Below are 16,669 nucleotides of genomic sequence, written 5' to 3'. Positions count from 1 at the left end.
ACGTATGCCAACTAAAGAAGTCTTTGTATGGTTTGAAGCAATCCCCTAGACAGTGGTACAAGAGGTTTGATGCATTCATGACTACACATGAATTCTCAAGGAGTGCATTTGATAGTTGTGTGTATCACAAGAAGATGTCTGGTAACTCAATGATTTATTTACTGTTGTATGTTGATGATATGCTTATTGCTGCTAACAACATTACAGAGATAAATGCTTTGAAGAAACTATTGAGTAAGGAATTTGACATGAAGGATTTAGGAGCTGCAAAGAAAATCCTTGGTATGGAGATTTCAAGAGAAGACGATGTTGTACATCTTTCTCAGAAGAGGTATATTGAAAGGGTTCTCGAGAGATTCAATATGCAAACGTGCAAGCCTGTAAGTACACCATTAGCTCCTCATTTTAAACTTTCAGAGTCACAAATGCCTCAGTCCGAGGATGAGGTGGAGCATATGTCAAAGATTCCTTATGCCAGTGCAGTTGGTAGTATTATGTATGCTATGGTATGCACACGTCCAGATATTGCTCAATCTGTAAGTGTGGTAAGTAGATACATGTCCAACCCAGGAAAGAGGCATTGGGAAGCTGTCAAGTGGATATTGAGATATTTCAAAGGAGCTTCTGGTGTTGGTCTTACCTTTCGAAAAAGTGGTACAGGTATTTCAATTCTCGGTTATGTGGATTCTGACTATGCAGGAGATCTTGACAGAAGAAGGTCCACAACTGGATACATCTTTACCCTCGTTGGCAGTGCCGTCAGTTGGAAGTCGACTTTGCAGTCGATTGTCGCTTTGTCTACGACAGAAGCAGAATACATGGCAGCAGCGGAGGCGGTAAAGGAAGCTATCTGGTTGAAAAGTTTAGTAGCGGAATTGAGTTTGGTTCAGCTGGAATCAACTCTTAGATGTGATAGTCAGAGTGCTATTCATCTAATGAAAAATCAGAGATTTCATGAGCGCACTAAACACATTGATGTCAGATTTCATTTTATTCGAGATGTTATTGATGAGGGAACTATCAAGGTCGTGAAGGTTATCACAGATGATAATGCTGCAGACATGTTGACCAAGATAGTCCCGCTCGCTAAGTTTGCACACTGCAAGGACTTGGCGGGGGTGTGCATCAACTGATGCAACTCCGAAGAGAACAGTTGCTAGGTGGAGGTGGTATGTTCAACAATGGTTTGATTCTTCTTGTTTCTTACAACGGGGTTGCCCAGTAAGCTTAGAAGTTTTGGCCAGAGTTGTTCACACGCTCGAAACGCAAACCAAGGTGGAGATTGAAAATGTTGGTTTATGTTTAGTTAACAATGGCATGCTGAAAATGTTGGTTTATGTTTAGTCAACAATGGCATGCCAATTGGAAGAGTTGGTGGAAAGAGTTGGTGTGGATGCTAGGAGGAAGCTTCCTCCTTTGATGTCACCCATGACATCAAGAGGAGGTAGTTTGATGTCAGCAATGACATCAAGAGGAGGTCTTTACCTCTATAAATAGATGCACTCCTTCACTTGTAGAAATCATCCCAAAATAATACAATACATTGTAGTGAGTAGAGAGTTAAGAGAGAAATTCTCTTAAGTGTAATTGGGAAATCTCCCCTTCCTTTGTTAATATTAAAAGGACAATTGTTCTCTGGTGGACGTAGGATTATTTTGATCCGAACCACGTTAAATCTTGTGTTCTTTCTTTTACGTTTCCGCTAACACTCTTCTTCCTCTTCATCATAATGCCGATGTCCATCACTAAGAGCCTATGCTGAGTCGCGAGGGTCTCTCCCGGGATAACCTTGCAATCCTTGCTCAACCCTCTATCACACCTTCTGAGGAGAAGGTAATCGATCTGAGTCTTCGCCGCCGAACTTCGGAAAGTAACCAGATGCTCCTCCCTCTTCGGAAAAGTTGAGTTCGCAATCACCAGCTCGAAAGCCTTAGCGAAGTCTAACAGCGAAGTACCTCCTCCGTTCCTATCCCCAAAGCCAAAGCCACCATACACCTCGCCATAACTACCAGCAGCCGCCCCAATATGGCCATTAAAATCCCCTCCAATAAATAACCTTTCAGTAGGAGGAAATCCTATGCACAATCTCATCCAGGCCCTCCCAAAAGCGCCTCTTAACCTCCTCATCCAAGCCCGCTTGCGGCGTGTAAGCGTTAACTACATTGAGGGTGCACTCACCAATGACCAACTTAATAAACATTAGCCTATCATTCACTCGCCTAACCTCAACCACAGACTCTCTAAGATCCCTATCCACCAAGATACCCACTCCATTCTTACCCCTCACGACTCCAGAGTACCATAACTTATACCCGTCCGCATTCCTCGCCTTCGACCCTGCCCACCTAGTCTCCTGGACACAAGCTATATTAACCTTTCTCTTCTGGAGAATCTTTGCCAACTCAATAGACTTACCCGTCAGCGTGCCTATGTTCCACGACCCGATCCTCAATCTACAACCTCCCTCTTTCCCCTTACCCTCCTTTCCTCGTCCCAACCCCTGACCCCCTCCCACCCCCCTTCTCACCCCCGGCACCCCTCGAGGACATGACCTTACTCTACCATCCCACACCACGGCCACTATACCTACGACAGACTTCGGAAGGCACTAACCCGGGCCCAAACCAGAAAATAGCCGGTTGCAACTACAAGCATACTAAAAATACGCTTAAAATGGTGCTAACTAGATAGCCACAAATTATCTAACACAGAGAAAGAGACAAGAAAACGGGAGGTACCAACTCCCGATGGAAAGAACCTGGAAATATGACTTGATGCACCCAGAGATGCTCCGCTCTACTCGCCCGTATGCCTCGTGCTTGCCTGGGCAGCTGCAGCAATTCCCGCAAATATAACCTGGGTGCTTTGGAACCCGACGTCCAGCCCTTTGTGGCTATCAAATGGCCTGCTCCGCTATGCTTGTCCGTGCACCTCCCTCCCGTCACCAAACAGCCACCAAAAGTGCTACCTGCAACACACACAGCAAACCTCGAGGCCAAGAAAAGGGGGAGGACTGTCACCGGAACGGTCGCCGGAAAACAGTGCCTGCCCGAGAACTAGAGGTACGCCGAGGCAAGGTTTGAAGAAAGGGGAAACACAGGGAGGGTGGTGTGGCTGGCCGGAAAAGCAGAAGATAGCTTGCGCCGGTGGGTCGCCGGTCGCCGGCCTAGCTGCTGCTAGGGTTAAAACAAAGGGAAAGGAAGAGAGAGACCCAGGAGAGAGAAAGGAGAGAGAAAGGAGAGGAGAGAGAAAAAGAGGGTCGAACTTACCTGGTTCACCTGGACGAATCGCCGGCGCTGAGATTTGCCGATGGAAATTTGCCGGTGGAAATGACAGTGTTACCGTTAGAGAGACAGGCGTGCGTTATTTAAGTTTACATATTTTACATGAATTGAAAAGCTTGCCTTTTGGATTCTAATAACAGTTATTTAAGTAATCAAAAACATGTGGAGGAAATTGTTCTAAAAGATATACAAAGAAATAAGAGAACCCAATATCTCAATTGGCTGCCGTTATTCAACCCAAAAATACACACACACATATACATATATGTACACACACACGTATACGTATATATGTGTATGTGTACATGTATATATAGACATTATGTACACACACGTCTATATATACATGTACACACACACATATATACGTATACTTGTGTGTGTACATATTCGTATATGTGTGTGTGCGCATCCTAAAAAATCCTTGAAGATTACGATACAATTTTTTTTGATAACGGTCATGTCGGGCCGGCTTGCGCGCATTCAGCTACTCCATCCAGGACCTACTACCTCTTACAAGGACATGTACCGGATTATCGGATAGCTCTGTCCACCAAAGCTTAGGGAGATAAGAAGAAATCAACTTAGTGTTTTGTCTCTGTCGGGATTTGAACCCTGGTCAAGGTTTGCACCTACTTAATTGACCACTAGGCTATTGGTTACTATATAATACACATATTTTTTCCTGAAAACATGCATTGAAGCTCAACAAATCTTTTTGTCCTCTAAATTTCGCAAAATATTGTTACCAAAGAGGAAGCGGTATGTTTATATAAGAAAAATGAGTTTTTGTTTGATGAAGTTATGTGAGAAAAATGAGTTCAGCTACATGAAGTCAAAATAAGGGAGTTTTATAATTGTTGAAGATATATTCAACAAAAATAAAAGTGTGTATCTTCTCCAATAGCTTTGGATTTTAGATGAGATATTCACACACTTCAAAATGGTATCTAAGCCTCAGTTCAAGTTTCACCAACACCCTTCATTAAGAAATTTTTTCATTTACTTGACCCATCAAAAGAATTAGACTACACACTAGGGGGCTTGTTGAAGATATGATTAACTAAATAAAAGTGAATCCTCTCTAACCGTTTAGCTTTTAAATGAGGCGGTCACCACACTTCAAGAAGAGCATTGAAACAAAAAAGGAGGGGGGGGGGGTTATGCTTTATCCTTTCAGGGTGGGCTAAAAGTTAAACTAAGTGGATTATCATCCAAATTTCATGTTACTATGGAGATCTCATGGGAGGTCTCTGTCTTTGTCTCTATTTTTCAAGATGCCTTCTTGACATGCTTTTTTTAATTGAATTTAACTGATTTTTTTTTTCAATGTCTGATGATAGGGACTTTATACTTAATCAAAAGTGAAACGCACAGTGGATTGCTAGCGTCCTTGTTCAAAATTTTGATGCTTCTGTTATCATCCACACCGTAAGAGTCTGTTCTAATGTAAATACGGCCTTTAATTTTCTTCTATCTTGGCATTCAGTTATATTAGCTCTTATCTTCACTACTCCTTTCTGGAAGATATTAATACTGGTAGAAACAGAACCACTATGTCCACATGACTTGATAGAGTTTGGTGAACATGTGTATTAAAAAGATGAAAGCACAAAAGTTCATATTTCCAGTGCCAAGTTGATTTGAGAGGCAGGGGTTCAATTTCTAGTGCTTTGATTTAGCTAAATGTTTCTCTAGTACTTTTATTTTGAGCAATAAGAACTGTAAAGATATAGGAAAAGGAATATTTATGAGACAAATCAACCAGTAGACATCATCCATGAACTAACTCAGGCATTGAACAATAAACTAATTACTGGGACTCTCACGCATTGGCGACAACGTTTATACGAGGAAAAAAGACAAACAAACCACATCAATGCACATCAAATTATTATATCACTTTAGCAAACATAAGGAGCCTTGACTTTGTTTTAGGTAGGGTTTGATTGTGCTCCACCTATTTTTTTAGCGCAAAAAAGGCTAGCTCAATATTTGCAAAAAGGAATTTCCAGGTTGAGGTTCGAGTTCCAACCTCAAGAAGCCAAATGATGCGCTTAACCGGTGGATCAGGAAGCTTTGTTTGGTCAAGTGGTATCATTTTCATTTATCTCTACAATTTCAAATAATATGTATGTGTGTGTGTAATGCACACATGTACTGCACGCACGCACAATGCACTGCACGCGCGCACATGCACGGCATGCGCTGCACGCTTGCATTTATGTATACTGTTAGAATAGTTATGTAAATAGTAGTAAATAACCCTAATCCCATATGTATTAGGAGTAGCACATGTTATGTATATATAGGGCTCATTGTATCATGTTTAACATATAAGAATAATATCAATAATATTTTCTCCCGTGCTTTCTCACATGGTATCAGAGCCGTAGTGGTGAGATACATCCGGGAACTAAAATACAGAGCAGAAGTCGCCGTGCCTCAATTTTTCGGTGACTTTTTCAAAGCTGTTTAAGTTATCTCTCTCCCCATCAGTGTTGTGCAAAATCCAACACTACCACAAGATCCGTCATCGTCCGACGACCAAACCCCAGTGAACATCTCCGGCAGAAACCTCCCCACGCGCGCTCATTCTGTTTTCGTTTGATTCCGACCACTTTGAGTTTTCCGGCGACTACACTGATTTTTTCCGGCAGCTACAGTAATTTTCCGGCAAAAACAATGTTTCCTTCATCTGTTTCAGTGAGTTTTCAGTTGATTCTTTCTGTTATTTGGTGATAATTTTATAGGCCTCACTTCAATCCAACGATGTCTTTGGGAGTCAATGCCTTTGGGTCTAAAAATCCGGGTTCTAGCAGTTCCGGTGTTATGATTACCTCAGAACCTTTAATGGGAAGTTCAAACTACTTAGCTTGGGCTTTGTCTGTCGAGTTGTGGTATAAAGGTCAAGGTGTTCAAGATTATCTAATCACGAAGTCTAGTGAAGGAGATGAAAAGGCCAAAGCACTTTGGGAGAAGATCGATGCTCAATTATGCAGTATTCTGTGGCGATCTGTTGATTCCAAGTTGATGCCCTTGTTTCGTCCATTCCAGACATGTTATTTGGTTTGGGAAAAGGCTCGCACTTTATACACTAATGACATATCTCGTTTCTATGATGTGATATCGCGGATGACAAATTTAAAGAAACATGAATTAGATATGTCTACTTACTTGGGACAAGTACAGACAGTCATGGAGGAATTTGAGAAGTTGATGCCAGTTTCTACGAGTGCTGCAAAGCAGTAAGAGCAGCGACAAAAGATGTTTCTAGTTCTTACTCTTGCTGGGCTTCCTAATGATCTTGACTCAGTACGCGATCAGATTTTGGCTAGTCCGACTGTCCCCGCAGTTGTTGAATTATTCTCTCGATTACTTCGCCTTGCTGCAGCACCAAGTCACCCAGTGATCTCATCACAGACACTTGACTCATCTGTTCTCGCATTCCAGACAATGGACAATTGGGCATCTCATACTATGGAGAATAGACGAGGAGGAGGTTGTTTTGGAAGATCTAGACCCAAGTGCTCTTATTGTCATAAACTTGGACACACTCATAACGTGTGCTATCCTTTACATGGTCGCTACCCAAAAATGCTTATGTTGCTCAGACCGAGACTACAGGTAACCAGGGATTTTCTTTATCTGAAGGGGAGTATAATGAGTTCCTTCAATATCGAGCAAGTAAGCAGACATCTCCACAAGTAGCCTCTGTTGCTCAGACTGATACTTCTGTTGCTGGTAATTCTTTTGCTTGTGTTTCCCAGCTTAGTACTCTTGAACAATGGGTTGTGGACTCAGCCACTTCTGATCATATCTTTGGCAATAAATCCCTTTTGTCAAATATTGCGTATTCACAGTCTCTTCCCTGAGTTACTTTAGCCAATGGGTCTCAAACTAAAACAAAAGGAGTTGGAAAAGCGAATACCCTACCCTCTGTCACTCTAGATTTCCATAGTCTGATAGATCTTTTGAAGAACTGATTAATCGGACGAGAATAAAGATAGAGTCCCGTTCTACATGTCAATACCGTGCTTTATGTCCCTGATTGTCCTTTTAATCTTACATCTGTTAGTCGTTTGACTCGTGCCCTCCATTGTGGTATATATTTAACAGGACTTGAATCAGAAGGCCTTTACTACCTTAACTCACTCACTTCCTCCAAAGCATGTCTAGTTACAGATCCTCCGGACCTAATTCACAGACGTTTAGGACATCCAAGCTTATCCAAGCTTCAGAAGATGGTGCCTAGTTTGTCTAGTTTATCTACATTAGAGTGTGAATCATGTCAGCTCGGGAAACATACCCGAGCCTCCTTTCCTCGTAGTATTGGGAGTCATGCAGAGTCTGTTTTTTCTTTAGTTCATTCTGATATATGGGGTCCTAGTAGAGTCAGTTCAACCTTGGGATTCCGTTATTTTGTTAGTTTCATTGATGATCATTCAAGATGTTCTTGGATTTTCTTAATGAAAGATCGTTTTGAATTGTTTTCTATATTCTAGAATTTTTGTGCTGAAATTAAAAATCAATTTGGTATTTCTATTCGCACTTTTCGCAGTGATAATGCCTTAAAATATTTATTCTCTCAATTTCAGCAGTTTATGACTTATCAAGGAATTATTCATCAGACCTCTTGTCCTTATACCCCTCAGCAAAATGGGGTTGCAGAGAGAAAGAGTAGGCACATTATTGAGACTGCTCGCACACTTCTCATTGAATCTCATGTTCCGTTGCGTTTTTGGGGCGATGCAGTTCTCACAGCTTGTTATTTGGTTAATCGGATGCCTTCATTTCCCATCCATAATCAGATTTCGTATGCAGTATTGTTTCCCTAGTCACCCTTATACTCTGTTCCCCCTCGTGTTTTTGGGAGCACTTGTTTCGTTCATAACGTAGCCCCTGGGAAAGATAAGTTAGCTCCTCGTGCTCTCAAGTGTGTCTTCCTTGGTTATTCTCATGTTCAGAAGGGATATCGTTGTTACTCAAGTGATCTTCGTAGGTACTTTATGTCCTCTGACGTCACATTTTTTGAGTCTAAACCTTTCTTTACCTCTTCTGACTATTCTGACCACCTTGATATATCTGAGGTCTTACCTATACCGACCTTTAAGGAGTCTACTATAGCTCCTCCTTCACCTTCCGCCACAGAAGTCTTACCCATTCCAACCGTCGGGGAGTCTAGTGTGGCTCCTCCTAGACTCCCCGCCACAGGAACACCACTCTTGACATATCATCGTCGTCCGCACCCAGCATCAGGCCCAGCTGATTCACGTCCTGCACCTGACCTTGCTCCTACTGCAGACTTGTCTCTTCTTAGTACACCGATTGCACTTCGGAAAGGTATACAAACCACCCTCAATCCTAATCCCCATTATGTCGGTTTAAGTTATCATCGTTTGTCATCACCCTATTATGCTTTTCTATCTTCTTTGTCCTCTGTTTCCATCCCTAAGTCTACAGGTGAAGCATTGTCTCATCCAGGATGACGACATGCTATGATTGACGAGATGTCTGCTTTACATACGAGTGGTACTTGGGAGCTCGTCCCTCTTCCTTCAGGTAAATCTACTGTTGGTTGTCGTTGGGTGTATGCAGTCAAGGTTGGTCCGGATGGTAAGGTTGATCGTCTTAAGGCTCGTCTTGTTGCCAAGGGATATACTCAGATATTTGGGCTCGATTACAGTGATACCTTCTCTCCCGTGGCTAAGATAACATCAGTCCGCCTTTTTCTATCCATGGCTGTTGTTCGCCATTGGGCCCTCTATCAGCTGGACATTAAGAATGCTTTTTTACACGGTGACCTTGAGGATGAAGTTTATATGGAGCAACCACCTGGGTTTGTTGCTCAGGGGGAGTCTCGTGGCCTTGTATGTCGCTTGCGCCGGTACTTTATGGTTTAAAGCAGTCTCCTCGAGCCTGGTTTGGTAAGTTCATCATAGTTATCCAGGAATTTGGCATAACTCGGAGTGAAGCTGACCACTTTGTATTCTATCGACATTCTGCTTCGAGTTTCTGTATTTATCTGGAGGTCTATGTTGACGACATTGTTATTATCGGCAATGACCAGGATGGTATTACTAAATTGAAGCAACATCTCTTTCAACACTTTCAGACTAAGGATCTGGGCAAACTAAAGTATTTTCTGGGTATTGAGGTCGCTTAGTCTAGCTCAGGTATTGTGATCTCACAACGGAAGAATGCCTTAGATATTCTTGAGGAGACAGGAATGACAGGTTGTAGACCTGTTGACACTCCGATGGATCCGAGTTCTAAACTTTTGCCAGGACAGGGGGAGCCTCTTAGCGATCCTGCAAGATATAGACAGTTGGTTGTTAAATTAAATTACCTTACAGTGACAAGACCTGACATTTCCTGTCCTGTGAGTGTTGTGAGTCAGTTTATGGATTCTCCGTGTGATAGTCATTGGGATGCAGTTGTTCGCATTCTTCGGTATATAAAATCAGCTCCAGGCAAAGGTTTATTGTTTGAGGATCGAGGCCATGAGCAGATTGTTGGATACTCAGATGCTGATTGGGCAGGATCACCTTCTGATAGACGTTCTACTTCTGGATATTGTGTCGTAGTAGGAGGAAATTTGGTATCTTGGAAAAGCAAGAAACAGAATGTGGTTGCTCGGTCTAGTGCAGAAGCAGAATATCGAGCAATGGCTATGGCGACATGTGAGCTAATTTGGATCAAACAGTTGCTCAAGGAGTTAAAATTTGGTGAGATTAGTCAGATGAGACTTGTGTGTGATAATCAAGCTGCTGTTCATATTGCGTCAAATCCAGTGTTCCATGAGAGAACTAAACACATTGAGATTGACTGTCACTTTGTCAGAGAAAAGATACTCTCGGGAGATATTGCTACAAAGTTTGTGAAGTCGAATGATCAGCTTGCAGATATTTTCACCAAGTCTCTCACTAGTCCTCGTATTAACTACATATGTAACAAACTCGGTACATATGATATATATGCACTAGCTTGAGGGGGAGTGTTAGAATAGTTATGTAAATAGTAATAAATAACCCTAATCCCATATGTATTAGGAGTAAGACATGTTATGTATATATAGGGCTCATTGTATCATGTTTAACATATGAGAATAATATCAATAATATTTTCTCCTGTGCTTTCTCACATATACATTATTTGAAATTTTCCGGAGGCACATGCGACACCGCTTCATTCAAGGTGCATCTGTTCCTGCTCTCACGGTCCCACATTTCCACTCTTCTTCTCTGGGTTCTTTCTTTTGGCTCTAACTTCAGCTTGACTTTGATAGATGTTGAAAGATAATAATGAAGAGACGGTTATAATGAAGATAAATGAACAGAGATGAAGTTAATAATAATGAAGAGATGAACAAAGGATAAGGGGAAAATGACGAAGAGAGCAGGCTTGCGCTAGCTGCTACGAACACTGCAATTACTAACACATGTGATTGGTCGAGTTTTTTAGGAGAGAAAGGAAAGTGGTGGGAAGAGTGACCATTTAAGCATTCAATCAAATGACCTGTGACATAAATTAAGAATAACTTTCCAATTCTTCACTTCCATGTGGAGAGGTGAAGGAGTCCAAATTAAATCGACCTACCCCACGCCATACAGTTTGATATTTCCCAATCTGGATGAAGTGATTAGTGAAAGGACCGATAGCAGTCAAGAAAGATTTTCCTCTTTTTGGAGAAAAATCAAAGCTTGAAAATCGCATGGTGTAGAGAAACAGGGAGAGGGACCGGGACCGGGATGGGATATTTAGAGAAGAAACAGGGAAGAGGAGATAACAACAAAAAGCGAAAGCAGATGGATCCAGAGATAGTTTATAATAAGGTGCTCTAGAGCCCTTCTAATTATTGTTTCTTTGGAATATGGTAATTGACCCCCAAACGTTTCTGCTCTGCTCTAACCCTTCTGCCTTAAATAGCAACTAACCCCTTCCTTCTAAAAGGTTTCCATCAGAACGGCATCACATCTGGTGCATAATAGCCTCAAAACAGCATCTTATCTGGTGTATAATAGCATTCCCACCATCACTATGATTGCTTCTTTTCCTGTAATATAAACCAACTTCTTTGAGCAACAAAGTTTTATAATCCTTGGGTTTTTTTCTCTTCTTTGCAATTTTACCCTTTCACTCTATCCTTCTTGGTTTCCTGTCCAGACATTCAATCTATTTTCTCTTCAGTTATCCTTCTTCGGTATCTCATTTTGTTTTTCTCTGTTCCTTTTGCTTCATGTTCAGCAGTGATAAGGAGGGAGAGGTACTTGGGATGGCATCTGAATGCTGAGTGGATGGAGGTTGGAAAGAGGAGTGTGTAAGAAGATTGGGTGCTGAGGCAAAACAAGAAGGTGTGTTGGTAGGTTTGGGCAGAGAGTATACGACAAAAAAGAAGCTAGTTGGAGGGTGGAGCTGGGAGGCTGCAGAGGTGGGGAGAAGAAAGTGCTTCTTGTTTTTTTTTTTTTGTGTGTGTGTGGGGGGGGGGGGAAGAGTGGGCTGGGCGATGGAAGAAATAGAAAAGAGATGAACTAAGAAAAGCTGGGAAGGGAAAGACTGGTGAAAGTATCTTGTTTGTCCTCATAATGAAACCAAATTGGAGTATCAAACTGCCACTGCCCGACCTAGAGGCAGAGGTCTACTAAGTTAAGACATATGCATGAGGTCCTTCTATGAAAATTTATGGCCTTAATTAAAGGGTGCTTTTGAAATATTTGTATTGTTTTTTATGCACTATAGACATTGATATTTATCAAAATGCATTTAGTGTCTATCCTGGCAGTTTTGAGGGCCTTATAATCTATAGTTATTTGGTTCAGGAGTTCAGTGTTGATGTTATTTTTTATTCAATGTGCAAGTGTGAACATTTAAAGTGGTTAGCTTTTTTGTTTTTTGGTTGATATAGAATATAATCTCTATGAAGATATCTTCCAGGATTTGCATACGCGTCTTAACAATCAAGGAATTTCTAATATGTGGAAACTTGAATTTTTCTGCGTGATCCTTTTGCAGGTATTCTAGAATGCCTCGGGAATTGTTGCCAACAGTTCTCTCTTCTATTCAAGCTAGGATTGAAGAAGGCTTTTTGTTCAGAAGTGACCAGAATATCCTATTGGTTAGTCCCAGTGGAGTTATGAGCTGTACATTTTTTAGGACCTGCTCATACAAGGAATGCTGAAAATCATTTATGAGATGTCAATTTACAGGCACCAATGAGCAATCATTTAGATTCAGCTAAACTTTGCCAAAAATGATATCCGAGGAACAGCTAGGAATTGTTTGGTTGAATATTGGATCTTGAGCGATTCATTTCATTCATGTCTAACCTATTGCATCTTATAGTTCTGTTTGCAAAGTTGTATTTATGTTTTTCTTTTCTTTTTGGGTTTGGTCTTTTTTCATCCACTTTTTTTTGGTGTCTTCTTTATTACTCCTTCGGTTCCAAAAAGAATGACACTATTTTCTTATTAGTTTGTTAAGAAAAAGCGCCTTTCTAAATTCGGAAGCAATTTAGGTTGAACTTCCCATTTTATCCTTAATGACAAGCTTTTATAGTTTTGTTTGCAAAGTTGTATTTATGACATGTTTAAGATCACAAACTTTGAAAGTCTAATAGCCACACTAATGTATGACATATTTAAGACCTCTAGTTTCAAAAGTCTTCATTTTTTTTCATAAACTCTGTGCTCATTCAAACTATGCCATATAAATTGAAATAGAAGGACTACTTTATTTTTTTAAGAAAGGTTACAAGCGAAACAAGGGGAGTACTTATTTGCTTTCTTTTTGCTTTTTTTTTTTGAAAGAGAGGCACTATTGTTTTCCTGATTGCATGTCTAGTTTTATAGTCTCTTATAATCCAAGGCTGTTTAACTTTGTTTGATGCCCATGACGCGCATGAGTGACTCCAAAACTTACCTTTCTGATTTTTTTATTTGCATTCGTCTTCAGATGGATTTACTTAACTGTCTGGATTCTTCTGTTTTACAATATCCTCAATCCTGAGGCTGTGTACGGGTTATTGTGTCCATAATATTTGAACTTTGGCACCTTAGTTGTCTATTTCACTTACTGGTTTACTGCTCTTTTGGATTGTGTAAAACTATTATCTTGCATTCACGCATGCACATTTTACCTATGACCATATATGCATTTTCTCTAAGTTCTACTGTTACCTTCTCAGACTTACTTCAAAGACAAAACAGAAGTTGAGAACCCTAGGTGTTTTAGCCCCCCCTACTTGGACAATTAAGTTGTTGAGTTCATTTCTTTTCGCCTGTTAACCCAGTTGAAGAAAATAGTGAAGCTCTTTCAAATCAAATCTCTTTTTAGCAGTAATAAACATTTTCTAACCTTTCTGTGTTTTACTTTTCATTTGGAAACACTGACAGATTCTTCCTTTTCTCAAATTTGTTACAGTATGCAATATTAAAAGCTCCTTCGGACATATTCTGTTGACATATACCCTCTGTTACTCTCTAATGCACCTTCTGAAATCCAATTAAAGTTGAGACAGACAGCCTGATGAAGCAATTATTTGAGCCTCTCGTTATTTTATAATCTACTGAAACTGTGGTTAGAGTAACTCTGTAACAATATAATACAGAACAACAAACAAAAGTGTCTATGTAGCTGCTTTATTCAAATGCATGGTTTTGTCTGCAGGCAACCGCAATCAACTGCTTGAGTGCAGCCTTGTCGGTCTCCCCGTTTTCAGTTGACGTCAGAGATATGCTTGTGGCAGAAGTATCAGCAGGTAGTCTCATTGTTCCCTTGGCTGAATAATCAGTACAACAATCTGCATGGGTTCAGGTTGTAACTACTGTAGTAAGCTTTTTTCCTGTTTATTATATTGATCAAGAGCTTTACATCGGGGGGTATCTAATTTGTCAACATGTTGGAACTTCTGCTTTAAGTTAGACAGTGCAAATGGTTCCTAAACTAATTTGCCGGTTAAACCTCTATAATAGTATATTTTTTTAAAAATTTCAGTAAACTGGCTGGTTATCGATCCAACTATTGATAGTATGCCTCTGTATTTGGCCTTTCAGGTTTCGTCAGTTCTCAGTCGAAGTCTGGCATTTTGTCTACATTGTTTCGATATTGTGAACCAGGAGTAAGCCCAGCTGTGGGCTTTGAGGCACTTCAGGTAATTGATCAGTCAATCCAGAAAGTGGTTCACTGATGATTTAGGTTTTCTTGGCTGTATGAAGTTCTACCAATTCTGCGCCCTTCTCCTTTCCATCTTTTGGTTAATTTATGGTCTCCTCTAATTTTACTAATAAATAAGAACTAAAACAGAGATGGTTGATAAAAGTAAGTAGTTGTAACAGTAGGATCCTAAAGAAAATTTTAGTTGCGTGCATTGAAATGTTTCCATTTCATACTTTTTCTAGGCTGTCAGATCTGTGGCACACAACTATCCTAGCGTGATGGTCTTGTGTTGGGAAAAGATTTCTCTTTTAGTTAATGGATTCTTGACCTTCTCTCCTGAGACGAGGTCGTGGAGGGACAATGTTGGAAACTTAAACGAGCCAATTGGAGAAAAAGTCATAACCGCGTCAATCAAGGTGAGATGCCTGCTTATGTTTTGGTTTTTCTTTCCTCTTTTTTGTGCTTCTTTTATCCTGCTTGTGTTACATCTGAAAGCACTGGCGACTTTATATTCTTTGAACGCAAAGTTCTTTTTTTCTTTTTTCCTTTTTTGTTTGGGGTGTCTGGGGGCTGGTAAGTGGCATCATGTTGTCAATTGCCAATTAATTCCTTCTGAAGCAATTGTTTCCTGCAATAGGATGAAAACGAAATGAAAAGTCAACAGGAATTAGGTGACTTATTCCAATCCTATCTGTCCCTGAAATTTACCGTGATTCAAGTAGCCTATGGAGCTAGAGTAAAAAATAATATATCTTCTTTATGGTTTATTACTTCATTGTGCGATGCAACCTCTAGGTAATAGTCACTTTTGATTTTTTTTTTTTTTTGAGAAGGTAACATATTGTATATTAGTATAACTACACAAAGGGTGTGTAGTCCCCTATATTTACAAGAAGAAGAGAGGAAAAACAACTCCTAATCCCTTGTCTTCTCACAAGGATTCTAGTACATCAAAAGTAGATTCAGGATCTTCTAAAATTTTTGCTTACACCAAAAACAACTCTTATTCACTTTTGATTTTTCTTAAAAGCATTATTCACATTTGTACATTTCAGGAAAAAAATAGGACGTTTATTTGTTTTCTTAAGCTATTGGTGGCTTTTAAAGGTACTTGATTGCTTGAGTCGAAAGAATAATTATCTTTTATTTCTCTTTGATGATTAGTAAGGTATTTTATTGTGATAAAGCATTGGAAGAATCACAGTTTTAAGGTGTATATGCATAAGCAAGATCGCAAAGAGGGTCCCATCTGAGAAATTAGTTTTAATAAGTGGTTCGCAGCTAAGAAGTTCAACCAATTATCTATGCAAATAAGGATATCATGGGCTTTCCAGAAATATATGTAGGGGAAGAAAGACAACCTCTGAATCTGGAGGAAAATAGTTTCATATCCATCGGCACTCTTATTTTCTGTTTTATTCTCTCCAACATTTTCAAATTACTTCCGGTGAATTCTTGTTTTCCTTTTTCTCACGACTCTTCAAACATTCCAGCTATACAATAAGTTGTTAACTTTATCGGTTTTACACAATTAACTCCCAACAATTTGAAGGCCAAAAACTGTTCTACGGCTATTCTGCAGTGTATTAGAAGGTGATCACATTTTTTCCTTCTTTGCACATGAAGCACCAAAACACATGGAAGTTATCGCTCTTAGATTTTAAGCTGTTAATATGGCACACCATGCACTCAATACAAAAAATTTCTTTTGTAGGGGTTTCCTGCTCTTTAAACTTGACCTAGGAAACAGTCCCAATAATTCTTTTTAGTGAAGCTCTATAGGACTCTACTGTGAGGATTCTCTTGCTTGGCCCCTTCCCAATTCAGGTGCTCTTTTACCTTTCCTTGACAGTTAGGAGGATGAGCAATGGAAAAAACTTTTTAATGTGCTCCAGCAATAGAATTCCTATTTACTGGAGTCCAATTGTCTTTTCTTGTTAACATGGCGTTTGGTAGTTGCATATTTTAGATTCCAGGGGTTGCACATGCCCTTGGCTTTCTTTCGAAAAATTTCATGGTCTACTCCCTTATAATTTTTTCCTCCTGCAATTCCAGTTGTGTTACAAGAACATGATGATCATTCTCTTCTCATTCTGCTAGTCAGCAAATAATGTATGACTATCCGCTTATCGGAGCGAAGGGCAAAGGAAAATGCACAGCTGGGTAGGATAGTGAGAAAAGGCATCAAGCTGCATGAAGCTTTCTGAAGCCATTAGTATTTGAATTGATAA

At 40.1% G+C, this 16,669-nt stretch overlaps 1 protein-coding gene across 7 annotated transcripts in view; it reads left to right on the top strand.

The window, feature by feature from the left end:
• Positions 1 to 16,669, top strand: part of LOC104244697 (uncharacterized) — a 55,580-nt gene that overhangs the window by 22,392 nt on the left and 16,519 nt on the right. For all 7 annotated transcript variants that reach the window (XM_070162355.1, XM_070162349.1, XM_070162354.1 and 4 more), the window contains 5 exons: positions 4,628 to 4,715; positions 12,297 to 12,399; positions 13,950 to 14,040; positions 14,336 to 14,433; positions 14,681 to 14,854. In XM_070162355.1, the coding sequence (XP_070018456.1) occupies positions 4,628 to 4,715; positions 12,297 to 12,399; positions 13,950 to 14,040; positions 14,336 to 14,433; positions 14,681 to 14,854 (554 nt within the window). The remainder of the gene's footprint in view (positions 1 to 4,627; positions 4,716 to 12,296; positions 12,400 to 13,949; positions 14,041 to 14,335; positions 14,434 to 14,680; positions 14,855 to 16,669) is intronic.

Source organism: Nicotiana sylvestris, chromosome 11, assembly GCF_000393655.2.
Source record: "Nicotiana sylvestris chromosome 11, ASM39365v2, whole genome shotgun sequence".
NCBI classification, from domain to species: domain Eukaryota; kingdom Viridiplantae; phylum Streptophyta; class Magnoliopsida; order Solanales; family Solanaceae; genus Nicotiana; species Nicotiana sylvestris.
This window is presented reverse-complemented; position numbering and strand designations above follow the sequence as displayed.